Genomic DNA, 27,324 nt, shown 5'->3' on the forward strand with positions numbered 1-27,324 from the left:
TTTTCCTAGTGGTATTTTATTCCCATTTGCCTTAATGACAATACACTATCTCTGTGTATAATCTGCCATGTCTTTGTAATGCTGAATTTTCAAGGCCAGATCACGCAAGATTATTTCATCATAGGAAATACGACTGCAAATCAAAAATGCTGGCATCTCAACCAAAATTAAATATCCAGCCCCTAAATAAGCATCTCCTCTTGAATACTCTACTTGAGGATATACTACAAAAGCAAACTTGATATGCTGCCCGCCCCCTGCCATGAACTAACCTCCCTCTATCATGTCTCTATTACTAGTACCACCACCTTAGGTATTTAAGAATATTAGAGAGATATTTGGGGAAACAGGTTGAGCTTTTGGATGGAATGAAAATGCATTATTATTTTCCCACTTAAAAATTCAGTATGAAACAGTGCTTGGAACTAATTATTATCAATAGATTCCAGTAATGAAAGATGCCTGACGCCTGTATTTTCCCTTCCCCATGAGAAACTTCTTCACAAGGAGGATAAGGTATGTGTAAACAAAATAATATTTTTAAAAAGTCACATAAATAAGAAGCCAAAAAGTTTAATTTTATTGAATAAAGTTCATTCAGGGCTTACATAGATATTAATATATTTTAGATTATAACAGTTGAGAGATCAACAGCTGATGGGAAGGAAGGAAGAAAGCAGTTTGTACTTTCAATGTAGAAAAAAAAATCTAAATGCTACAGACGTCTTGTAAAATTCCCAAAACAAGGTCTAGCCAAGTTTATTGTTTAGTGGATTTTTTTTTCTTTTTTCAAGAGATGAAAAGTGAGATTCAATGTGTAAACTATTGGTTACATCTGATATAACAGCTTGAAAAATAATGAGACAGAAGCATAAATATAATACGAAAAGAATGTATTGTAGGAATATTTAACTATAGTAAGTGGAAAAGATACATTAAAACCAGGAGTGTGTTACACTAGTTCAGAACAGAACTCATAAGGCAGACCAAAACTGATGCTAGTTAAGGAAAAGGGTCTGTTTTTAGGAAGCATGTCCATACAGATACCACCACAAAGAAATGCCAACAGTAACTACGTGGTCCCCTCTTGTTACTCAGTGAGGTGTCAAAGGTGAAATGACTGGGTTAACAGCTTAAGCTTTCTCCAAGGATTTGTAGTATTCCATCAGCACGGTCCAGGCCTTGGGAGCCATGAAACCTTCAGGAGGTTTCTGGCCTTCTCGGGCAAGTTTGCGCATTCGTGTTCCTGAAATAAATTCAAAGTCTTCATGACTGAAAGGGAGAGAAAAAAGAAAAATATTTCACATTTTTATAAACTTAGTTATAGTGAAATTTAAAAAAAAACATTCGTTCCTTCTGTTCATGGAAGACAAGCTTAATGAAAAAAATATCTGGATGAAATGTACTACTTATGAATATCAACCTGATTTTAAGTTTGTCATTGAGCAAAAAACACCACACTATCAAAACTTACCAAAAAAAACCAACAAAAAAACAATAATGATCCCTCAGGTTGCCCTTTTATAGACATACCCATTTCCCTCCCTCCTCCCCAACCCCTGGCAACTAATAATTTAGAAATTTTTTTAGAAAAACATCCAATTTAGATGCACATATTGAAAACTTTTTAGGAAGTCTGAATCTGGAAAGCTAAATGCATTTTGGAACATTAAGAGAAAAACTGGAACTTAAAAAATAACAACAGCACGCAAGTAGCAATAATTAATATTATTCCATTGATAAGCTATTACACAAAGGTAGTGTTAGTTCTTTTCACCTTCACACCTACAAAAACACACAAAAGCCCTTAGACCATTAAGCACAGAGCACCTATGGCTATGACACATACTGTCTATTGGTAATTTCAACCTCTTCCCTCAAACAAGGGAACCAACTAGATAGCAGACCCAAGAACAGAGCAAGAGTTCTGCGTCACTCAAGTCACCAGATCACATCCCCTGTTTACTCCTAGCCAGCGACTGTTATGTTCCATCCCCACTTTGCTATTTGTGGAGTTAATCTGAGAATTGAGTGAAACCATAAACTGCAAATGCCCCTTGTTTCTAGAGGTATGCCAGGTATGTTTTAACTAATAATCACACTTCTAGGAATCTACGTAAAGGAAATGATCAGAGATGCCAACAAACATTATGCATAAAGATAGCTGTCTGAAAACTGTTTTATGATAGTTAAAATGTTGTAAATAATCTAACAGTTGAAGGTCTAAGTAAATTGTGGTACAGTCCTGAGCAGAATTACATAGTCATTAAAGTATAGTTAAAGATTGGATAAAATGTTCACGATGTACTAATGGGAAGTGAAATAATCAGGACGCAAAACTTTATATACAATACCAATGCAATTCTGTTAAAATAAGGGGGTGCGGGGAGGAGAAGATCATAAAGAAATACACCCAAACGTTAATAGTGGTTATTTCTATGAAGTGGTATCACAGGTGCTTTTAGTTTTGTCATGATGTTTTCTGCAGTTTTCTACAATGATGATTTATATTATCAATATCAAAATAAAATAATATATTATTATCAATAAGAGCTTATTTTTAAAATCTCTATCCAAAAGTGATTTAAATAATTTTAAATAATGTGACCTTTAACTGATCTGAAACCTCAATCATTTAGAACACTGCCCTGATGAGAGCAGATAAACAGGATGCTGACATAGCATTACACTCCCTATTCTGGCCCAACAGGAGTTACAATGGCTATTAATTCACCCCTAAATGACAGACATCAGCAGTAAACAGTATATCTGAACAGTGCTGGGACATACAGCATATTCAGTAAATAATGACCAGTGATCAAGTACTTTATTAGCTTTCTAACTAGGAACTCAGTAAATATTTGGTGAAATATGAAAGAATGAAAAGGTATATGTACAGAAAATTTTTATTCAATAGAGAACCATTTAGAGTTTTATACAAGTCACTACTCTCCATCCTCTGGCCAAAAAAGGGTAAGAAGGGGTTTCTGATTGCTGTGGTTCATCTGAGCTCCTTATATATTATTCCCTTTCCTCTAAATCTGGACTATTCACACTAGAGGTTTCTACATGCCCTTCATGACCTCTTCAATAGTCATCTTCCGATCTAGCTTCTCTCTTGACCTTGCTCACCTCCACTTTATTTGGGGGAACCTGGTTCACTCAGTCTATCTATGAGCTCTTGAGTTGTCCACTTGGTAGGACTGAGCTCCAGACCAAGGAAGAATTATTGTGATTTCCTCATGATCCAGCGTGCCCCAGTTTCTGGCCTCTCCTGCTTTTCTAATTTGCACTGTCTGTGTGCTCAATGACCCGACTGCTCACTGGTCTTCTGAACATTGGACTTGGTTATATTATCACCAGCCTCTACGTATCTTGCATCTGGCCTGTCCTTAGGCCTGCCCACTACTGTTAGTTCCTAAGATCAACTTGACTCTTGGTCCTGGATCTAGGTTTCCCTCTCATATTTGCTGCTGTCCCTAATTCTGGCCTTTCTAACTCCCCAGTGAAGTACCCAGACTTTAATGAATGTCCTACCCCACTCTGAAACACCTAAGAGTCTGAGAGTTTTATTCTGGAATGCTACACATACAGGATAAGAATATTAAAAAGTGGGCTTCCGTGGTGGCACAGTGGTTGGGAGTCCGCCTGTCGATGCAGGGGACACGGGTTCGTGCCCCAGTCAGGGAAGATCCCACATGCCGCGGAGCGGCTTGGCACGTGAACCATGGCCGCTGAGCCTGCGTGTCCGGAGCCTGTGCTCTGCAACGGGAGAGGCCACAACAGTGGGAGGCCCGCGTACAGCAAAAAAAAAGTGTAACTCATTTAATCAGCCACAGGAAAATCAACGTTAATGCTTTATAATCCCACCTCTTGCTATAAAGCAGAAGTCAGTACTTCTTTAACTCAGGCATGTGACACCTTCCCCTAGCCACCTGTCCGCTCTTCTATTCCCTGCACTACCAGAAAGACAGGAAGATATACATTCAACTCGATATTTCAACAGCTCTCATCTTCTTAGGTAAAACATCTTTTAAATGTCTGCTCACATTTTCAAAGATGACCGAAGAAAAGGAAAGTTTAACAGATATTGCTCCAAAGCAAGATGGATTTAAGTAGTTTAAATCTAGGGAGTATCTCCCACTTCTATCATGTGTTCAATGTGCAAGAAAAGTCAAATCTACTATAATAAACTGGCCCATGCAGATGTGTTGGTTACAATAGTTCAAATATGAAGTAAGCTATCATCTTTCTCTTACATAAATGACTACAAACTTAAGGGGAGAAAAAGAAATTGACTGCATGTGAGATGGGCCCAGGAAAAAAGCAAGACTATAAGAGGAGATTTCCAAAAAATTCAGGAAAGGTTGGGATTAGAAACGTAATTTTTAAATTCATCAACACTAAAATGAAAACCCAGTTTGAGAAAATGGATAAGTTCTCCAAGAAAGAAGACTTGCCAAAAGGGAAAGCATTTGTCGAAAGAGTAAGAAGAAAACCAAGATGATTATATGCAGGTCATGGAAAAAGAAAAAATTTTAATGTGAAGGCCACAGAGGGGCTAAGGAAGATGACCATGGGGGGCGGAAAAATCCACTGGATAAACGCATCAGAATTTAAATTTTCTTTAATCAAGGAGTTTCAGTGGATGATGAAGGAAAGAGATGAAGTGGTAAAGTGGCAGAGACACACAGTGGAGAAGATTTTTTTTTTTTTTAATAAGAAAAGAGAGGTCTTAGCATGTGTATAGGCAGAAGAAAATAAGTGGCATAGAATGAGAAAAGGGAGAAGGATGAAAGCCAGGAGAGGGTAACAGGAAAGAAATGAAAGATGGAGAAGTCTGGGATGAAGAACACACAGAAAGGAGCTCTGACAAGGAGGGTGAAAAATGAAGAAATAGTGATGACGTGGAGTTAGAAGAAGATGAGGCGGTTAATGTAAGATGGTCTCAACCTTCTCAATAAAAATGTAAGGTTGTCTCCTGTGGGTAAACAACCTGTGTGGGAATGAACTGATAATAGGATCCATCAACACAGTTTGGTGACTATCTCTAGGCTAGAGAGGTTACCCCTCAGGGCAGGGCTCAGCAAAGCAGCATCTGGAGAGGAAGTCAAGGGTGTGGAGGGGTCCAGATCTCTCCAATTGCATCTAAAAAACCCTCATTCCAACCTGATGTAAAACTGGTTAGTTCAGCTGAGAATCATTTGACAAATCTTGCTTGAATGTTTTAGTTCCTTAGGAGGGTCACTTATCAATTCCCTAAATAAGTGTCATTAAGGAAAATTATGACCGTAGATCTTTCTGGCCATGTCAATTTAAAATTTTGAATTCAGAAAGGAAAACCCTGTGTCCCATGCATAAAGTACCTGTTCCTGATGGGGCAATGAAAAAGAAATGAGGGAGCAGCCTGTAGAATGACTCTGTCCTGACTTTGTGATTAAAGGGAAAAAGCCAGACCAATTAAAGTCCTTTCTTTCCTCACAATGCCAAACAGTCTGAAATCCAGAAGTCTGCTTGCATTCCTTCTGAAATTGAATTTTAAAACCAAAGTCCCTGGGTACCTCTTTTCCTGACGCTATTTCACACTCTATCTGCCCCGCATGCCACAAGCATTTCTTCATCACATGAAACAGGAGTTTCTGCTGCCACATGCTGGTGGTTCCACTCCACCCTGGCTACGGAAAACATTTATTTCCCTCTGCCTCAGACTTGTATTTCTGTCCCTCACATGAGGATTTTGTTTCTTATCAGAAGTCAGGTGCAAGGCCTTGACACTAGAGTCACTATCTGTAATCTAATCACAGTTTTCACAATTACATCTTTAAATGGACAGCATTTTACAGAAAAAAATAAATCAAGTAAAAACTGAGGCATTTGGGGAATGCCCTAAAACTAGCTCTGAACTTTACCTGTGAGTAATCGGGAATCTGGCAGAAGCAGAAAAGGTTACTAAACCTTAGGCTTTCACTACAAAGCAATTCTAGCTAGTCCATCTAATTACACTCGTTAACCCATCTCCATGGCACCTGAAAAAGGAAATGCAAGTCTTTTTTTTTTCTTCCCTTTTCAAAACCACTTGGTCACAGATTCGTACAATCCACAGCTGACAGAACACCTCCTCTTAAAACACACACACACACACCAAAAAACAAAACAAAACCAAAAAAAAAAAAAAAAAAAAACAACTGCAGGGGAAGGGGTTAGAACGCAAGGACAGAAAAAGCACACCATCCAGCACACTATGTGGGACCCTGTGGGTCCAGCATCTTGTTCCATGTGGGACACACAACTACATATGGCCAGCTTCTTGACCAACTGCAAAGTACAACGGCTCTTGGCCACTTGTTGAAGATTTTAATTCTTTACAAATATCTGCTGTCTCTCGGTCTACATATGTGGCCATCAGAGCCACCAGCACAAGCTGTTCAGACAAGAAGCTGGGGTCAGCCCAGGGGCCTTCAATTTTATCTTTCAAAAGTTCATATTCAATTAGACCAGCTTCTTAAAAAACACTAATTAGATGATAAGCAATCAGAGACGCAAAGGGGAGCTTCTTCTCCGATAGAACTAAAAATAATGGTAGTAACTTATAAGTGAATCTAATTAACTATTTGGGGGCTAACTACCTTTCATTTAACTCGAAAGAAACTCATATATAATACAGTATACATAAAAACACTAAGAATTCTCTTCAAATACAAATCATCTGTTCAAAACCAGATAATTAGTTATTTATGGCTTTCTTTCCAGGAGCCAAAAAGCATGGCATCATGCAGGACAAATTTTAACAATTTTTGTTTCCAAACCAAAGACCAACTGAAATACATGAAAAATGTAATTGTCTCGAACTAATTTATCAAAATCCTTAATTCATCATGTTTTCCTCCCCTCAAAAATCTTATAACTAAAAGCTAGAGAACAGCTCCTATCAGACATTCAGTCAAACAAGAAGTTTCCAGGGAATGCCTACTCATCTTTCTTCCAATCCCCCTGTTGCAAGCTACCTAAAGCTAAACCATCATTTCATTAATTCTTGCCTGCACTAATGCACACCTTCACGCTAACTTCCCTCCCATCTTTCTCTTTTCTATACTGCTAGGTCATTTCTATACTTTTATGTGCCACGTAGTAGTTTCAGTATAGAAACTACTGAATAAACACTGCAAGTATAGTTACTTTTAATAAACACTGCAAGTATAGTTACTTTGTAATCCATGTCTGGTAATTCTAGTATGTGAAGTCTCTGCAGGTCTGCTTGTGCCAACTGTAATTTCCCTTTTTTTTTTTCCCTTGCTTTGGTGCTATGTTTCCTTGTATACTTTATCATTTTTTACTTAAGCTTGTATAATTATTTGTGGGAATAAGTTACGCTTGTATAATTTGTGGGAATAAATTGAGGTCTAGGACAAAGAAGTAATGCTCTAGCGACAGTCTACATTTGCTTCTGCTGAATATTTAGAGGCATGCCCAGTTAAGAACCACCAAGAACTATTTCATGGCTTGAGGGCTTTTTGGTTGTTTATCTGTTTTGTTTTGATACAACCCGGGTAGTATGAGTTTGGCCCATGTGAACAGTTCTGAGCTTTGAAGCCTAAAGCTCAGGGCTGTGCTCAGTCTCCTGGGGTAGGGAAATGGGTGGGGTTCACTTCAGATTCTCTCTTAACTACCTACGGTGGGAGGGAGCATCAGCTTAATGGGAGTGTCTCCTGTTGGGACTCCCCACCTCGGTCAAGACCATGGAAATCAACACTCAAATTTGCTAGGTCAACCAGGACAAAAGCAACTTCAACACTCAACTTACCTGAAGTTCTAACCTTCATTTAGTGGCTTAGCCTCACAGTTCTTATCAGCACCACAATACTTTTATGAAAACGTTCTCCTTTATCCAGAATTTTTAGTTAATTTCTCAGGAGAATCAACCTGTATAATCCAACTTACCTAATTACCAAAAACCTGAACTTCCCAATATTTAATGTACATGGTAACAACACACTATCTTTTCAAAATCTATTCCAGTGTGTACCTTTCAAAGAACCGCCTTATCTAGTCCCCGTCTCATCCTCCTCCTTTCACTCTCTTTTCCAACCCACCCTGGCCTTCTTCCCAAACCCTCTGAGTCTATCTCACCTCAGCACCTTTGCATGCACTTATCCCTCTGTCCAGAATGCTATTACCTCCTTCTTTACCAAGGGAATGCCAACTCATCTTTCGGAGCTCAGCTCATATGTCTCTTGCTCCAGGAACCCATCCCTGATAACCCAGACTTGGTCACATAAGTGCTAGCAGAGCTTCCCACAAGTCTTCTGCAAAGCACATGCCATCCTTAAGTGGTTTACTGTCTATCTTCTCTAGAATGTAAGTCCTATGAAGGCAACAACAATATCTGCTCGTTTCCAACCACAGTGCCCACATTTAGCAATGACATGTATGTAGTAAAGACTCAACAAATAGTTAATAAATGAATAAAGCATAGCAAAGTTGGCAAGTTTTATACTAATTTCAATGTAACATGTTGACTTTAAAACAAGACACAGCACATATAAAATATATAATTTGACCTTCAAAAACATACATAGTATTATGTCCCTAATTATGATTAAAATGTATAGTAAGAAAAGACAATGCAATAGATTTTAAATTAGACCTTATCAGTTAATGGTTATGCAATAACCCCCTGCAATAAAATATGTGCAAAATCTACAAACACAGGACAAGATTCATTGGCAAGTTCATGCAGTTACAGTCAGACTTCTACAAGTTTTTAAAAGAAACATCAAAATTAATAAATGGAATTTATTTAATGAATGGAAAAGACAGTTCCCCAGTACTCTAACAGAAATATTTATGTATGGCAAAGACTACATAGCAAGAAAGAAAAAGAAAAGAATTCACACAAGAAATATTTCAGGGGTCAATATGACAAGACCTGGATGTGAAGAGTGAGGTGGAAGGATAAAGGACTTCAAGATTCTACACAACGGAGAGAACAAGTAACTAAGGAAATTTAGGATTTGGAGATATATGAGGGGAAAGGTAAAGTTGCTTCTGGGCATTTTAAATAATAACAAGAAATCTAAGCAGAAAACACCCATTAGCGTGGTAGACAGAATTCTAAGATGGCCTTCATGACCTTCACCCCATGGTGTTACTACCATGATCTGTCCTTATATGGCAAAAGGAATTTTGCAGATGCCATTAAAGTTGCTAATCAATTGATCTAAAATAGTGAAATTATCTGAGTGGGCCTAACCTAACCACTAAAGCTCTCTAAAAGCAAATATTCTCAGATGACAGCAGTAGTCAGAGATTTGAAGCCTGAGAGGGATTTGACCTGAGGGAGGTTCTACTGCTGAGATGAGGGGGCCCACAAGGAAGACTCTCAACGTGGCTTCTAGCTGCAGAGAGCAATCCCCCCGCACTGTGATAGCCAGTAAGAAGATGGGGAGCTCAGTCCTAAACCCGTAAGGAACTGAATTCTGCCAACAAGGGTCATCTTGGAAGTTGATTCTTTTCAGAGCCTTCAGATAAGAGCCCAGCCTGGCCAGAGAGTCCAGCTTGGCCCACCCAGACTTCTGACCTAAGGAACTGTGAGGTAAGAAATGAGAAATGTTTTAAGCCACTAAATTTGTGTCAATTTGTTACACAGCAATAGAAAACTAACATAATTAGCAACTTGGAAACACTGAGGAATAGCTTTAAGAGTCACCACACAGAAACCACGAGAACAAATGAGCTTTCCTGTAGAAAGTAAATAAAAGAAGTTAAGAATATATGAGAAAAGCCTTGAAGGATGCCTCTAAGTAGAATGCTTTTAAAAAATGACACTAATACTGCTTCCCTGGTGGCGCAGTGGTTGAGAGTCCGCCTGCCCATGCAGGGGACACGGGTTCGTGCCCCAGTCCAGGAAGATTCCACATGCCACGGAGCGGCTGGGCCCATGAACCATGGCCGCTGAGGCTGCGTGTCCGGAGCCTGTGCTCTGCAATGGGAGAGGCCACAACAGTGAGAGGCCCACACGACGCAAAAAAAAAAAAAAAAAAAAAAAAAAAAAGACACTAATAGTACATGATTTAAGGTATACTCTAGCATTAAAAAGTATGAAAGAAGTACTCTACTGATAACATGGAAATAACCAGACAGTAAACATTTATGTCCACCTGTCCCTTCACTGACCCATTTCCACAAGGCACTCTCACTCATGTGCACTCTCTTTTTGGTGAGGTGCTACTTCAATAATCTCAACCAAAAGTTTGCATTTATCTATCCAAATACAAAGAAGATTTACTGCATAAAGGAGAAAAAAATAGAAATAGCTGAATTATCTCTAAAAGTTTGTAATATCTGAAAGAATGGGCTTTAATCTTGTACTCCTAAAACTAAATTTCCTTGAGTCATTATTACAGCTAATATGAACCTACTTAACTTCCTAAGTATAAACAGATGATTTTTATCATAATTCTTATCAATATCTTGCCTGTAATCTTGATGAAGTTTGTTTCTTTCTCCCTAAGCCTTGCCTTACACTGGTATTTAATCAAATCAAAAGCTACAAAATCATTAATTACATAAAATCTGGCATTGAATAACATCCATTAATCAAACATAAGACAACCTCATATGTGCATAATTAATAACTGTGTTTTCTCACTACATCAAAGACTATCGCCTTTCCACAAAATTTTAATCACTTTCCAACACACGCCATCAACTTAATTATATCTAAACATAAATATAAAAAATTAGAAAACTAAGGCCGTTTTAAAGCTTCCCAAGTTACAATTTATAAAGATTTGGTAACTCAAAAAAAATTCCAAGAAAATGCGCCAGTTATGCAACTAATATAGAATTCATCACTGGAAAATCTTATGAGAACTGATGCAATTATTTAGCTTTTGAATGATTAAAAGAGAGACTTAAAGAAATATTACACAGATTTAACAAAACATGCAAGTTATCAAGGGCTTCCCAGCACATCATTCAGCTACATACAGATGGGTTCTAGGATCCTGTGTGTGATTAAATCAGCTGATCACGCAAAGAAACCACAGGAAGGAAACACAGCGGCACAAGAAGTGTAAAAGAAAAGCTCAACTCTATTTAGTTTTGCTTCCTTAACTCATCAAAATGGAAACTCACCTAAGTTTTAAGCATTTGGCCACTAGCAGAACAATTCTATTTCTCACCCCTCACTCTGTAAGTGATTGTTACTTTCAGAACAAGGTTATGCTCAAACATCTTGTACACAAAGTATACAAATAAATTGCATGCTGGGTGAGAAGTGAAGGGTTGCCCTGCCCAGGATTCCATCTCTGACACTATACAGTCTACAGATTTGTAGGAAGGCAAGGCTACCCTCTGTGGGGCGGGGTGTGGGGGGGGAGGCTTTCAAAAGAACTGTCAACGGGTAATCCTCTCTCCAGACTAAGGAAATTAAAATCTCTGATGGTGGCCCTACATATTTTGAACCACAGAAGGACAGACCTATATTTGAAACTTTTTTATTTTCCTTAACATTTAATTTGTACTTTCAATCACCTTTTGCAGTAATATAGTTCAAGGTTTACTCTAATTGCTTTTTCTTTAAAGAAATTTTCTCTAAGCTTGTAAGGCATCTCTTTGGTAGAAAAAGTCCATTTACAGCTCTCAGCCCACCACTTTTATAGCTACACTTTTTTTTAGACAGTGAAATTGTAGAATGTGTGTATGTATGTATATAAGTATACATATATAGACATACATAAACACATTTATTTTTAGGGCAAAACAAAACACGCCACGATTTAGAGCTATTTCTAGGTATTGGCAAACCCTGATTTTGTACAAGGGTAGAAATATTCTGGTTTATTGCAAATTCTTCTCATGGTGTGGTTCTGAAGTATACTATAACCTGGGCCACAACTTGGATCTTCAGAAAATAACAGTCTCGAGTGGCCACACCAAGGCTATTGGGAACAGTCAGGAGTTCTTTCATATTTCCCCAAACCAGCTATCCAATAAGCCTTTCTGTTCATTGACTCATAAAGTTTTCCTGTATATTGCTACAGTCCATCACTCAGAGAAGACTGCTATCATCTAAAATTACGCATTTTCTCCAGAATTATTATCATTAAACGAGAAGCCAACAAATGCCTCAAACTCCATTGTTAACAGTAGTTTCTTTATCCAGATAACTTATCATTTAATTAAATGACACCACATTTTATGTCCCTTTCAGAAACGAGAATGTGCTGATTTTTAAAAAGTTTCTTTTTCCTTCTTGTCTGCACCATTACAAAAAAGGCTACAACAAATGAGGACACAGGGTTAGGATCAGCGTTATTCCTGAATGCGCAGTCAACTGAACAGTATCAAGGGAAAAAGGATGAGCGCTCTCAGATTAGAAGTTATTAGACTCAGTCAGTTTTTAATTAGCACCTGCCAGTAGAGGTGAACTGATAAAACATAAATTAAAAATAGAGCCAACCCTCTATATCCATGGTTTCCACATCCAAGGATTCAATCAACCTCTGATTGAAAACATCTGGAGGTAAGGGGCGAATTCCAGAAAGTTCCAAAATATAAATCTGTAAAAACCAAGAGCGGGTTTTTTGAAAGGGTAAACAAAATCAACAAACCTCTAGCCGGGCTCACCAAGAAGTAAAGAGAGAGGACCCAAATAAACAAAATAAGAAACGAATGAGGAAAAAGCACAACTGATGCCACAAAAACACAAAAGGCCAAAGATAAAACTTGAATTTATCACGGGCAGGCAACTACTTACATAGCATTTACAATTTACACAGCATTTATACTGTATTAGATATTGTAAGTACTCTAGAGGTAATTTAAAGTAGAGAGGAGGATGTGTGTAGGTTACATACAAATACTATACACCATTTTATGTAAGGGACTCGAGCATCTGCAGATTTTGTTACCTGTGGGGGGTCCTGGAACCGATCCCCCCACCCCCAGATACTGAGAGACAACTACTTACTGAACATGAATTGCAGTTTATACTAAAAAAGCAGGGGTACTAAATAAGCAGATGTAATTTGTACTAAATAAGCATCAATCAACGAAGCATGAAGCACCTACTAATGTAAAAATAACTAGGGGCTACGATTCCCAGAAATGACTACAGATTTTGAGCTAGAAGGGAATCAGCTCCTCCACTGCCATCATTGTAGAGAGGAAGAAACAAGGCCAGAGGTGACACAGGAACCTCAAGTCACGCAGGAAGCACAGGGCTAGCACTCATACCTTCTGATTCTAGAGCCTCACACTGCCACTCTAAATTTACAGAGTGTACTACCTGCAGGCCTATCTCATTTATTGCACTTCATTTTGTAGCACTTTTCACATATTGAAGGTTTGTGGCAACCCTGCATCAAGCAAGTCTGTTAGCGTCATTTTTCCAACAGCATTTGCTCACTTCGTGTCTCTGTGTCATAGTTTGGTAATTCTCACAATATTTCGAACTTTTTCATTATTATTATATTTGGTGATCTATAATCTTGGATGTTACTACTGCAATGGTTTTGGAGCGCCATGAACCACGCCCGTATAAGATGGTGAACTTGATCAATAAATGTGTGTGTTCTGACTGCTCCACCAACTGGCAGTTCCCCAGTCTCTCGCCCTCTCCTTGGGCCTCCCTATTCCCTGAGACACAACAATATTGAAACTAGGTCAGTGAATAACCCTACAATGGCCTCTAAGTTTTCAAATCAAAGGAAGAATTGCACATGTCTCACTTTAAATCAAAAGCTAGAAATGATTAAGCTTGTTAGTGAGGAAGGCATGTTGAAAAGCAAGACAGGCTGAAAGCTAGGCTTCTTGTGCCAAACAGCCAAGCTGTGAGTGCAAAGGAGAAGTTCTTGAAGGAAATTAAAAGTGCTGCTCCAGTGAACGCATGAATGACAGGAAAGCAAAACAAGCCTTATTGCTGATATGGAGAAAGTTTTACTGGTCTGCACAGATGATCAAACCAGCTATGACCTTCCTTTAAGCCAAAGCCTAGGGCCCTAACTCTCTTCAGTTCTATGAAGGCTGAGAGAGGTGAGGAAGTTTAAGAAGAAAAGTCTGAAGCCAGCAGAGGTTGGTTCATGAGATTTAAGGGAAAGCCGTCTCCATAGCATACAAGTGCAAGGTGAAGCAGCAAGTGCTGGGGTAGAAGTCGCAGTGAATTGTCCAGAAGAACCAGTTCAGATCATTAATGAAGGTGGCTACACTAAACAACGGATTTTCCATGCAGATGAACAGCCTTCTCTTGGAAGATGACGCCACCTAGGACTTTCACAGCGAAAGAGAAGTCAACGCCTGGCTTCAAAGCTTCAAAGGACAGGCTCTCTTGTCCTTTGGCCTCTCTAATGCAGCTGGTGACTTTAAGTTGAAGCCAATGTTCGTTTACCATTCCAAAAATCCTACTGTCATCAAGAATGATGCTAGATCTGCTCTGCCTGTGCTCTATAAATGGAACAACAAAGCCTGGATGACAGCACATCTGTTTACAACACGGTTTACTGAATATTTTAAGCCCACTGTTGAGACATACTGCTCAGAAAAAAAGATTCTTTTCAAAATATGACGACTCACTGACAATGCACCTGGTCACCGAAGAGCTCTGATTAAGATGTACAGCGAGATTAATGCTATTTTCATGCCTGCTACCACAACATCCATTCTGTAGCCTGTGGATAAAGGACTAATTTCCACTTTCAAGTCTTCTTATTTAAGAAATACATTTCATAAGGCTATAGCTGCCATAGATAGTGACTCCTCTGATGGACATGGGCAAAGTCAACCGAAAACCTTCTAAAAAGGATTCGTCAGTCTAGATGCCATTAAGAACATTTGTGACTCCTGGGAAGTGGTCAAAATACCAACATTCACAGGAGTTTGGAAGAAGCTGATTCCAACACGCATGGATGACTGGAGGGGTTCAAGGCTTCAGTGGAGGAAAAATCTGCAGATGTGGTGGAAATAGCAAGAGAACTAGAATCAGAAGTGGAGCCTGAAGATGTGACTGAATTGCTGCAATCTCACAATAAAACTTAAACGGATGAAAAGCTGCTTCTAACGGATGAGCAAAGAAAGTGGTCTCCTGAGGTGGAATCTACTCCCAGTAAGATGCTGTACAGATTTTTAAATGACAACAAAGAATTTAGAATATTACATAAACTTTAGTTGATAAAAAGCAGCGGCAGGGTCTGCGAGGACTGACTCCAATTTTGAAAGAAGCTCTCGAGGTCAAATGCCATTAAGCAGCGTTGTGCGCTATCGAGAGACCATGTGTGGAAGGAAGAACCTTCACTGCTGTTCCGCTTTAAGAAATCACCACAGCCCCCCACACTTCAGCAGCCACCATCCGATCAGTCAGCAGCCCTCAACACCTAAGCAAGACTCTCCACCAGCAAAAACATTACAACTCACTGAAGGCTCAGATAATAAAGTTTATTTTTTAGCAATAAATTAGTTTTTAATTGAGGTATGTAAATTGTTTTTTTCGAAATACGGCTATTGCGTACTTAATATACTACAGTATAGTGTAAACACAACTTGTATATGTACTAGGAAATCAATATATTTGTCTGACTTGCTTGATTGAGATACTTGCTTTAATTACAGTGGTCTGAAACCGAACCCACAGTATCTCTGAGGTATGTCCATACCGATATTATCTATAGATAGCAATAAAAGTTTGTCAGTCAAAGGAAGATAGATGCATGCTCAATACTACCAATAATTTGTATTAAAAGGTTATTTTTTTGCTCCTTCTAAGATCTTTGAAGAAAGAAGTTGCACTCTTAGTGGTCAAGAGCATAGGCTCTGGAGCCATACTGCTGGAGTTCAAGTGCTGAGCTGCCATTTACTGGCTCTGTGACCTTATGCAAGTTATTTGAACTTTGTAGCCCTCAGCTTACTACCAACCTACAAAAGGGGGATAATAATTGCACCTACTGCACAGGATTATTATGGGGTATTAATTACAGGTATTAATACCTGTAAAGCAATTATGACAGTGCCTGTTCACCCAACGATTATACAAATATTAGTTGAACTCACTCGCATTACACAGATCCCCTGGGCTTACCAGCAAAATCATCACTAGGCCTTGGTACTAAGTCCTAAGCACTTCTATATGCTCAGTAATATGGCAGACAGAAATGTCATTACTGCCCTTAAACACTTCACAACAAAATTCCTGAGATCACGAACCATGAAACCAGATTCAATTTTTATTTCTACTTCTAACTTCTGAAATATTGAGAAATTCGTTTCCCTGGTTTGCCTTTCTCTGAAATGGGTACAACAAAGCTTGTCACTGATAAGTTATAGTAAAGGTGAGACAATGCGTTAAAGCCCTCGGAGCAGCTTAGAGCACAAAGTGTTTCACAGATTCGTGCAGAGACTGTAAAGCTTACTGCTCAGAGTCATAGTAGTCCATCTGCTTCTTTTTCTTGTTATAAGCTGCAACTCGAAAGGGAACTATTTCCAAGGTGATTAGGCCAGGGGCCATGGTCAGCACTTTGGCGCCGTGAGTTGGCTCATAGAGACCCTTCCCTGTTTCTGGATGAGGCATGCCAGCAGGGTCTCGTCCAACGATGTAAAAGTTGGCTCCTGCAACCATCCGTGCTCTGCAATGCCACTGGACCTAGAACAAAAATTTTCTTATTAGATAACCATGATTTTATGACCGGTACTTAGGAGTAATAAGTGGATAATAAATGCATATACTTCTTATACAGTCAGTATCAGTAGGAAATCTCAACAGATTAAAATGTTCACTTTGGGAAGCGAGAAACAAAACTGGCAACCCCTCGCCTTCCAAAAAATCTAAAAGTATATGTGGTATGGATGTTTACGTACACGTATCTATATATTTGTTTTACTGGTAAGAGATATGTGAATGTACATCTGTGTCTATGTGTAGGATTTCATACAACTACTAGATGTCATTCATATATAGTTCAAAATCTAATATGTTGGTTAGAAATCAGGCTAGTGGTTGATCCTCTGAGACAGGCAACTGAAAGGGGCTTCTGTGGTAACGATAATGTTCTTTTTTTCTCCGCAGCTTTACTGAGTATAATTGACAAATAAACCTGTTTATATTTAAAGCCTACAACGCAATGATTTGATATACATATACATCGTGAAATACCACAATCAAGTTAATGAATACATTCACTACGGCACAGTTACCATTTTGTGCCTATGGTGAGAGCACTTAAGATCTACTCTCTTAGCAAATCTCAAGTATGCAATACAGTATTATTAACCGCAAACACCATGCTGTACAACAGATCCTCAGAACTTACTCATCTTATAACTGAAAGTTTGAATACTGTGACCAACCTTGGAAATCAAAGCTTGTACCTAAACCACTTCGATGTTAGTTCTAGGAGTCCCTGGTAATGTTGTTTCTTGACCCAGGATCCAATCCGGGTGCTGGTAATCAGAGTACGCTCACTGTACGAGTTCACTGAGCTGTGTGTACACTGTGATGTATGTACTTTTCTCTATGTTATATTTTATTAGGTTAAAAAAAATTGGATGAAAATTATTTAAGTTATATGAATATTTACATAAACCGGTACTGAGAAAATCCTGTCACCTAAATGATTACTACCTAAGATACTAGGTAAGAATAAAACAAGGTGTTGGTCGTGACTAAACAGCCATGCTGCATCCAAAGCTACCTCTGTAGCCTATACTTTCACATTAATACTGTTTAAAAACAAAAATTAGTTAGTCTAACACCTAGAACTATAGAACGTTAGAAGTTAAAGCAACTAAGAGACCATCGTTCTCATTAAAACTCCAAGGAAGTAAACCCTCAAAGGTTAAGTGACTCGGCCAATAGAGTGTAGGACAAACCCAGGTCTACAAACTTGGTCTTAGCTCCCTTTCAGTGTATGGCTCCATTATTTAGTGATTTACAAAACCATCTCAGTTCTGTGTGAAAAGAGGTATAAATGATGACCACTACACATCACTTTCATTTTATTTCTCTTGACAGTTTCTCTTATACCAAGTACTTTATTTTTATTAACATAGTTCAGAAAGTGCAAGAGCACAGGGGCAATCCCATACCCTATGCTTGAATTGGTCACCCTGAGGAGTTTCAACTTTTTTAGTTGTTTCTACAGATATTTACCTCTGTATTTCTTTTTCTTTTAAATATTTATTTCTTTATTTGGGTGCACCGGGTCTTAGCTGCGGCACGCGGGATCTTCAGTTGGGGCACGCAGGCTCTCGTTCCCTGACCAGGGATTGAACCCAGGCCCCATGCATTGAGAGTGCGGAGTCTTAACCACTGGACCACCAGGGAAGTCCTTACCTCTGTATTTCTAAGCAGCATGTGTACACTGCTGCATCTTGATTGTTTAATTTTAGATATTATACACTGTCATCCTCGGTATCTGTGGGTGCTCATGTCTCACAGTCAGCCCTCTGCACCCAAGGTTCTGCATCCATGGATTCAATCACCCAAACACTATGTAGTACCGTAGATATTTACTGAAAAAAACCTGCGTATCAGTGGACCCGCACAGTTCAAATCGGTGTTGTTCAAGGATCAACTGTAACATAGCCATTATTCCCACATTACTTATATTTCCTACTGTAAAAGAAGATATGGGACTTCCCTGATGGCGCAGTGGTTAAGAATCCGCCTGCCAATGCAGGGGACGTGGGTTCGAGCCCTGGTCCGGAAAGATCCCACATGCCATGGAGCAACTATGCCCGTGCGTCACAACTACTGAGGCCTGTGCTCTAGAGCCCACAAGCCACAACTACTGAGGCCAGCATACCTAGAGCCCGTTCTCTGCAACAAGAGAAGCCACTGCAATGAGAAGCACACGCACCGCAATGAAGAGTAGCCCCTGCTTGCCGCAACTAGAGAAAGCCCGTGAGCAGCAATGAAGACCCAACATAGCCATAAATAAATAAATAAATACATTTTTTTAAAAAAGAGAAGAAGAAGATATTTGGCTTTTACTCCACTATCTCATTCCCTATCCATTTTATCTAAGAAATACAGTGATACCAATACTTTGGTGAAATAAACATTCATCTGTAAGATGGGAATTACAATAATATTTATCGCATTCAATTTTTAAGAAAATTAACACATGAAACGTGAGGACTTTGAATAGTACCTGGCATCAAGTAAGTACACAACAAATGTTAGCTGTTATCATCTTTATTTTATTCCTCTCCTTGTACAACTGTTTGCTTTTCCTAGAGTTAATAATTGTCTTGATTTTCTTCCACTTGCTTAGTTTTCCGTATACCTGTGTTTCTATGTACCTTGTACCATCCTTCTTCTTCCTGAACACACAGTTTAATACAATTCTCAGTCTCCCTTGCAGTGTGGCCATATGGCTGAGTTCTGGTGGAAGGAATGAGAGCCCAAGTGATGTGTGCCACTTCCAAACACAGACCATTAAAAAGCCTCCAGAGTGCTATCCTAGTTTGCTTTCCCCATAAGCCAACTAAATAGAAAGGACCCTAAGGCCCTATAATAAACTACCTATTTTCCTACTACAGTATTACTTCTGCTTGCATTGAGCTGCAACAGTTCTGTATGAACAAGATGGCAAAGCACGCTGCTCTGTTCCCCACATACGCCCACCCATCCCAGATTCAGCTCTTCATGAAATTTCGGCTCATTCCCCTCTGCCCCTTCACAATAGACCCACAGGAGACCTTTGCTAGTTCACACTCAGAATTTTTATCAAGGGGTCAGTCAGAACCAAATCATCAATTAACTACTCTGCAACTCCACTTAAATGGAAAATCTTTTCTGCCTCAGGAAAAATAGCTACTGCTTACAGAGTTAAATTAAAAGGGCAGTCTAAGTTTTCTGAATTTAGGTGAACTTACTTTTCTCATTAAGTATTTATGTCTGGATGCTTAAATCATTCAAGGGCCAAATGGCCATTAAACTAGGAATATTTTTCAAAAGCATATTGGTGACAGGGGCCAGTGCTAATTCTGTCTTGTAAAATTGCCAGAAATTTAAACTGCTTCTCTGACTTCTTTTAGAAGGTATATGAGTAAATTAAATGTAAACACAACAAACACGGAGTCAGCATTCTCCTGCAGGTGACCTGAATGATTTCAATATACATTTTAGTGAATGGTTCCCTTATGAGAATACTTTTTAAATTTTAACAGCCATGAATAGGCAAATCACACGTAACTCTTCCAAGAATGCCTAGTGTGAGTCAAGTTACAACCTACTGAACAGGTAATATGTTTTCATCTAGAGAATGCAAGTCAGCCCACAGCCATCAGCATCTGGTTAAGAATACAGGCTTTATATTTAGAGTCAGGTTGTCCTAGATTTGAATCCTAGCTTTGCCCCTTGGTGATGGAATGCTCTTAGGCAACTTCCTTATATAAGCCTCAGTTTCCCAGTTTATAAAAATGAGAATGATAACACTTAATGCAAAAGATTGCTGGGAGTTTTGAAAATATTCAGGACACCACCCGGCCCTCAATACAGGACAGTCACAAATATTGCTGCTGTTAGTATTATTCTGTAAAGTATTTTCTGACAATCACAGTTGAATTAATTGCTTCCTAACCAGTGTTTCTAAAGAAAATTCATTCACTCTCTAAAGGTGACATACTACCCAGAAGACGGCTGCTAAAAATCAGTAAGAGCTATCTATCTACCCAGCAGACTGAGGTCAAGATGTATTATTTATCTTTTCATGCCCAGTGGCTAGCATCATTATCGGGAAACTGAATGCACAGTGAAGAAGGAACATAAGATGATACCTAAAAGTTTCCTATAAGCCCCTCTAAGAATCCGTAAATGGCCAACTGAACAACAAATGACTTATTTTTGGCTTTACTTGCACCTGTGTAGCAAATAACAAATAGCTTTGTCATTCTTTTTCTGATTATAAAAGTAATTTAATTCAAAGGTGGCAAAGACTGCTAGTTGCCTCCACAACAACTGATTTCTCTTTGCCCTGATCTCGCTATTCCTTGATGACAGAAACGGCACCCTAAATGATGAAAATGTCGGGTCCTTGCTTTTCAGCCTTCCCTTGACATACAGCCCTACAGCATGAGCATCTAAGCAAATAATAGAATCTCTTGGGAAGTCTGCTGGAGGGTTCTGAAAAACTTTTCCTCCCTAATAAAATTCTCAACTTTTATTTATCTGAAATGTCTTTACTTCACCTTTATTTTTGCTTGAATACAGAATTCTAGATTACAGACTTGTTTTTACTTCTTTTCTCGCTTAAAAATGTTACTCCGTTGCTTCTAATTCATAATGCTCTTGAGAAGTCAGCCATCATTCCTATTATTTCCCTATTGTTCCCTCTTCCTCTCACCTTCCCCATCCCTCTACTTTTAAGGTTCCTCTCTTTATCATAAATTTTCAGCAGATTGACTACTATGTGCTTAATTGTGCTTTCCTTTGAATTTTTTTTTTTTTTTTTTTTTTTTTTTTTTGCGGTACGCGGGTCTCCCACTGTTGTGGACTCTCCCGTTGCGGAGCACAGGCTCCGGACGCACAGACTCAGCGGCCATGGCTCACGGGCCCAGCCGCTCTGTGGCATGTGGGATCTTCCCGGACCGGAGCACGAACCTGTGTCCCCTGCATCGGCAGGAGGACTCTCAACCACTGCGCCACCCGGGAAGCCCGAATGACTTGTTTTAAGGAGTCTGAATGGTGCTTTTTTCCTTTAGAATGTTAAGAGCCTGATTCTAGCAGGCAGGTAATTTACTGGCACCTCTCCTTATCTTTTTGAGGCTCAGTTTTAAACCTTGTTGGGCAGGTCCAGTCTAGCTTTTTGGGCCAATTATCAACCCACTGCCTTTCAAATCCAAATTCACCATCAGTATTTGCTCTGAGATAACGGATTGAAAACTAAGCATTTCCCCTTCACAGTGAGCAAAATGTTAAGTTTTATCAGTAGAGGGACATTGTAGAAGGAAGGGTGTGTAGTGGTACCTGAGTATGGGGATAGTTGGCGGCAGTCTGGTCCAGCAGCAAACTCAAAGTGCACAATCCTTCAACAACCTCAGAGCCCTAGCCTGAGTCCAGTGACCACCTTGCTGCAGCCCTCCTAATGCAAACACCAGTGTGCTCCAAGCCTACCACCAGCAGCTCCCAGACTCCCTCTGCTCACTCACTCACTACCCTGTGCTCACCTGTGCCTCAGAGGGTTGTTTCCTGCATTAATTCCAACATGGGTACCACACTGTGCACCGATCTGGCAGCAAGCCACCTCCCAATGCCCTGACCCCCACTGAGCCCAGTCTCTTAGCCTCAGCTAGCTTGTGAACCAGAGGGCTGTTCCCTGCTATGTGGCATCTGTGAACCAGTGCGGTCCAGGCAATCCACTGAACTTCACCATCCAGTGGGATGAAACCATACCTTTTCCAATGAGATCTGAAGCCCAGCTTTGGGGAGAGGATCCCTTTTCCAAGTGTATCTGTTTTTCCTTTGGTAATCTCCCTCAGCCCCAGGACACCCTTTAGAGTTCATTCTACATTTTTATAGTTACTTCTCTATTAAAGCTTAACAATTCTTTAAACTTCCTGTCCAATTCTGTGCGATTTCCCACCTCCTGACTGTACCCAAATTGATACACTGTTTCTCTAGGGTGTGGTCTTTGTTCCTAAAGCATGTGTTTCTGATGTCTTAGTTGAATGCCAAGGGTGTTAGCAAGGTTTCTCCACGCCAGCTGAGCTGGAATGTCATCTTCCAACAATGAATAACTTCTGGTGTCTTCAATCCACTCTCAAACTTACTGCAGCCACTCTCCACCAGGCCTCAGAGTCTTGCCCTGCACGAATGCAGTCCAAGGAACCATGGGGAACACCCTCACAGTCTTCTGCTGCCTTAGCTCTATACTGCAAGTCTCAGCTGCTCCAGCAGCCCTAAAAGCCAATCTCTGCCTTCTCAGCTCAACAGGTATATTTATACAATGGAATATTACTCAGTGACAAAAAAACGAAATACTGCCATTTGTAGCAACATGGATGGACTTAGAGATTATCATACTAAGTGAAGTCAGAGAAAGACAAATATTTTATATCACTTATATGTGGAACCTAAAAAAATGATACAAATAAACTTATTTACAAAACAGAAACAGACTCACAGACACAGAAAATAAACTTATGGTTACCAAAGAGGAAAAGGGAGGGGGAGGGATAAATTAGGAGTACTGTATGGGATTAACAGATACACATGACTACGTATAAAATAAACAACAAGGATTTACGGCATAGCACAGGGAACTATATTCAATATCTTGTAATAACCTATAATGGAAAAGAATCTGAAGCTGAACACCTGAAATTAACACAATATTGTAAATCAACTATAGTAAAATAAAATAAAATGGATGCCAGAATAATGACTACTCAGAATAAGTCATAGAAATAAATCAATATTTGTTTCAGAATTTCCTCCCCAAATACATTTTTGCAGCTAATGTTTACTTGACTCTTTACTTAACTTCCACAATGTAACAGAAGTAAGAATTAAGTTCTGCTACCCAGTAGTGCTAACAGGGGAGTAGTTCATGATTCAAATTATAATCAACTCTTAAAGAAATGAGATTGATCTATGCAAATCCTATAACGGCTTCTCCCTGCCAGCCATCATAGATTAAGATATTGTGCAGGACTTCCCTGGTGGCACAGTGGTTAAGAATCCGCCTGCCAGTGCAGGGGACACGGGTTCAAGCCCTGGTCTGGGAAGATCCCACACGTCGCGGAGCAACTAAGCCCATGCGCCACAACTACTGAGCCTGCACTCTAGAGCCCACGAGCCACAACTACTGAGCCTATGTGCCACAACTACTGAAGCCCGCGTGCCTAGAGCCCGTGCTCCACAACAAGAGAAGCCACCGCAATGAGAAGCCTGCGCACCGCAATGGAGAGTAGCCCTCACTTGCTGCAACTAGAGAAAAGCCCGCGCACAGCAACGAAGACCCAACGCAGCCAAAAATAAACAAATAAAATTAATTAAAAATAAATATTCTTAAAAAAAAAGATATTGTGCGACTAACAAACCAAAAATCATTGATATATAGAAACCTAAATTACCCATCTCCATACACATAATATTTATAATGTAAATTCTTTAGAATTAGAACTGTTCCTGAATCATCCCACTATGGCATATTACCTCGGAGTGTGTCTCTCCCCCATTTTTAATTCACGCCCCTTTTTATAAACATAAAAGTCTCATTTGCTCCCTGACTCCATTAGAAAATAGTACCTATCATTTACCTCTCTACTTGCAAACCTAGCAAGGATTTTGGTAAATTTTATTTTCAGTAGTTTCTGAGAGAAAAATAAATTACTTTCCAAATTTAAAATATTACATTATAAAATTATAAAACTGGACTATACACTTACATACAACACCACTAGTACTACACCATCTTCTTCGTACCCCACAATGGAGAAATTCCACTGTCCTAGAAGCCTGGTTAAGTATGTAATATTTTCAATTTTGTTTAATTAAAAATACTGAAGATAATAAATAGAACAGTTATTTAAGTCCCCACTTAAATAACCTATTTCTTTATACATTTCACATCAAAATTTTCTTCAAGTGTAATGAATTTTATTAAAGTCAACATTCCACAAACCCAAACTCATATACTCAACTGGTTTATGAAAGAACTTCAGGCACAGGGACCTTTTTTTTTTGTAAATGTGCAAATTTGTTTTTTCTAAATCATCAAAAATGTACTTGTTTTAATGTACGAAAATTCTTTAGAAGGTCAAATCAATTATCTATTTTTGTTGGGTAAGAAAATCTGTATCTTCATCTCATGAATTTCACATTAAAATACTTGGTTGTACGTTATCACATCACTTTAGTATTAACCTATTTTCTTGAAATTCCCAAATCTTAATGGTCTGCCTCTTGATTTCTCAATGGTAGGAACCATTTTAAACTCTTCAAGTTGACTGGGAAAATCAAGAGAGGCAAATGAAAGACAAGGTTCATCCTTCCCATCATGTAGATTCTGGGTACTTATGACTTTCAATCTTTGTACAACTAAGTATTCTAAATGCTTCTAAAATTTCCATCCCTCTGTACAGGCACTGAACAGTATTCAGTCGTCATGAGAGTCACATTTCTGATTTGCAAAAATTATGAAATCTACTTAGACATTCCATTCTCCAGCTTGTAGGAGAGAATTAGACACACCTTATAATTACTCCCATCAGAGAATTTTAAGAGTTGAAAGGGAATTTAGATTGTGGAATCCAAACCCTTCAGTCTGCACGCCAGGAATCTGAGGCCTGATTCCTCACAAAATACAGACTTTCCCAAAGATTTCCTTTACCTTCAAGGATAAACCTCAGCTGTCTTAGGATTCAAAATAACACAATTCAAATGTAAGAGAAGTATTTGCTCAGAACCATCAGCAACCAAACTGATTTTATTCTTGTAAATTACCTTGCCCTGGCTGAGCCCAGGCCCCCAGCAGGTGTGAAGAGGATCATGGGATACAGAGCAAATCCAGTATCCTCCTCCCTCTTCCTGCCTCCCAAGCACAGGGACCACAAAATTTGCTTTTGATAAAAGCCAAGGGGCTTCCCTGGTGGTGCAGTGGTTGAGAGTCTGCCTGCCAACGCAGGGGACACGTGTTCGAGCCCTGGTCCGGGAAGATCCCACATGCCCTGGAGCAACTAAGCCTGTGTGCCACAACTACTGAGCCTGCGCTCTAGAGCCATCGAGCCACAACTACTAAGCCCGCGTGCCTAGAGCCCGTGCTCTGCAACAAGAGAAGCCACCACAATGAGAAGCCTGTGCACTGCAATGAAGAGTAGCCCTCGCTCGCTGTAACTAGAGAAAGCCCGTGAGAAGCAACGAAGACCCAACGCAGCCAAAAATAAACAAAATAAATTAAAAAAAAAAGCCAGGGCTGCCCTGGTGGCACAGTGGTTGAGCCGATGCAGGGGACGCGGGTTCGTGCGCTGGTCCGGGAAGATCCCACATGCCGCGGAGTGGCTGGGCCCGTGAGCCATGGCCGCTGAGCCTGCATGTCCGGAGCCTGTGCTCCGCAACGGGAGAGGCCACAACAGTGAGAGGCCCGCGTACCGCAAAAAAAAAAAAAAAAAAGCCAAAAGTCCTTGATAATCTTCTGTCTCTCCACCCGCTCACTGATTATTAAGGAAGCAAAGGAAGGCAACCATGGTGGTGTGTCATTGGAAAGCATTTCATGATATCCCTTACAGGGGTGAGAGAAGAAAAAAATAGGTACCAGTTATTGAGTTCTTCCTAATATGAAAACAAAGTGTTTTATAAATACCTCATTTAATGTTTAGAGCAAATCAGTAAGATAATATTTCTGTTTCACAAATAAGAAAACTTTCAATAACACATTCAAAGCTGCAAAACGAACGACTAAGAGACGGAATATTTGAACTGGGTCTTTCCGACCCCAAAGTCCATGCATACCTACTCTTATTGAGCCACTTACACTGCGTCACGCCCTACAACACAGGACGTCAGAGCAGGACAGGAAACACAAGTTAGTACTACATTTAAGGAAGAAACAGCATAGATTACAATTGCAGAAAAAAAGTGAAAAGCCAAACTAAAACACAGTATCTGAACTTGATGCTGCCTGAGTAAGAAACAGGCAGAAAGAGATTCTGAGTTGGAAATCTACAGAAAAGTCAGGAGAAAAACAGGGTTTCCCACTCCCCCAGGAAAAGCATCCTAAAACACCTGTAAAATCTAATGTTTCTGAATTAAGTTAGTAATTTCAGTTCTTAAGACACATATAAGCTAAAAGTATATAAAACAGACTATAGGAATCCCCAAATTATTTTTTAAATAAATCAACAGACTCTAAATGTTTTGGTGATAAAGATCCGCAACTGCTTACCAGAAAATCTGAAGTTCAATTTTTTTCCAGCTTTGTTGAGATATAATTGACATACAACTTTACGTAAGTGTAAAATATACAACATGATGATTTGATATAGGTACATGCTACCAAGTGGTTACCATAAGAAGACTACTTAACACATCCATCTGAAATCCAAAAGCCCAGTTTTTTAACTAACTTAGCAGAACCTGATCAAAACTGACATGAAGTTATCTATGGCCTTTGCTGATCCCAGTTACTGTGGAAAGTCATTCACTTTGCTACAGAAATATTAATGTGTTTTATGTCTCAGAACCATCAGGAGAATTAAGTAGTAATACATGACCCCAAGTGTTTTGGATAAGAGACTGTGAATCTGTGTTACGCTATTCCAGATACATCAATAAAATAAATGAGCAGAAGACAAAATTATCAAAGACCTCAAAGAGAGTCAAAGGTTACA

At 39.4% G+C, this 27,324-nt stretch overlaps 1 protein-coding gene across 1 annotated transcript in view; it reads right to left on the bottom strand.

Moving 5' to 3' along the window:
• Window positions 1–557: 557 nt before the first annotated feature.
• Window positions 558–27,324, bottom strand: part of PAPSS1 (3'-phosphoadenosine 5'-phosphosulfate synthase 1) — a 109,866-nt gene continuing 83,099 nt past the window's right edge. Inside the window, exons 11-12 of the mRNA XM_065877143.1 lie at window positions 16,404–16,633; window positions 558–1,272 (exon numbers count right to left, since the gene is read on the bottom strand). Of these exons, the coding sequence (XP_065733215.1) occupies window positions 1,134–1,272; window positions 16,404–16,633 (369 nt within the window). The 3' untranslated portion in view covers window positions 558–1,133. The remainder of the gene's footprint in view (window positions 1,273–16,403; window positions 16,634–27,324) is intronic.

This window comes from Phocoena phocoena, chromosome 5, assembly GCF_963924675.1.
Source record: "Phocoena phocoena chromosome 5, mPhoPho1.1, whole genome shotgun sequence".
Taxonomy (NCBI): Eukaryota; Metazoa; Chordata; class Mammalia; order Artiodactyla; family Phocoenidae; genus Phocoena; species Phocoena phocoena.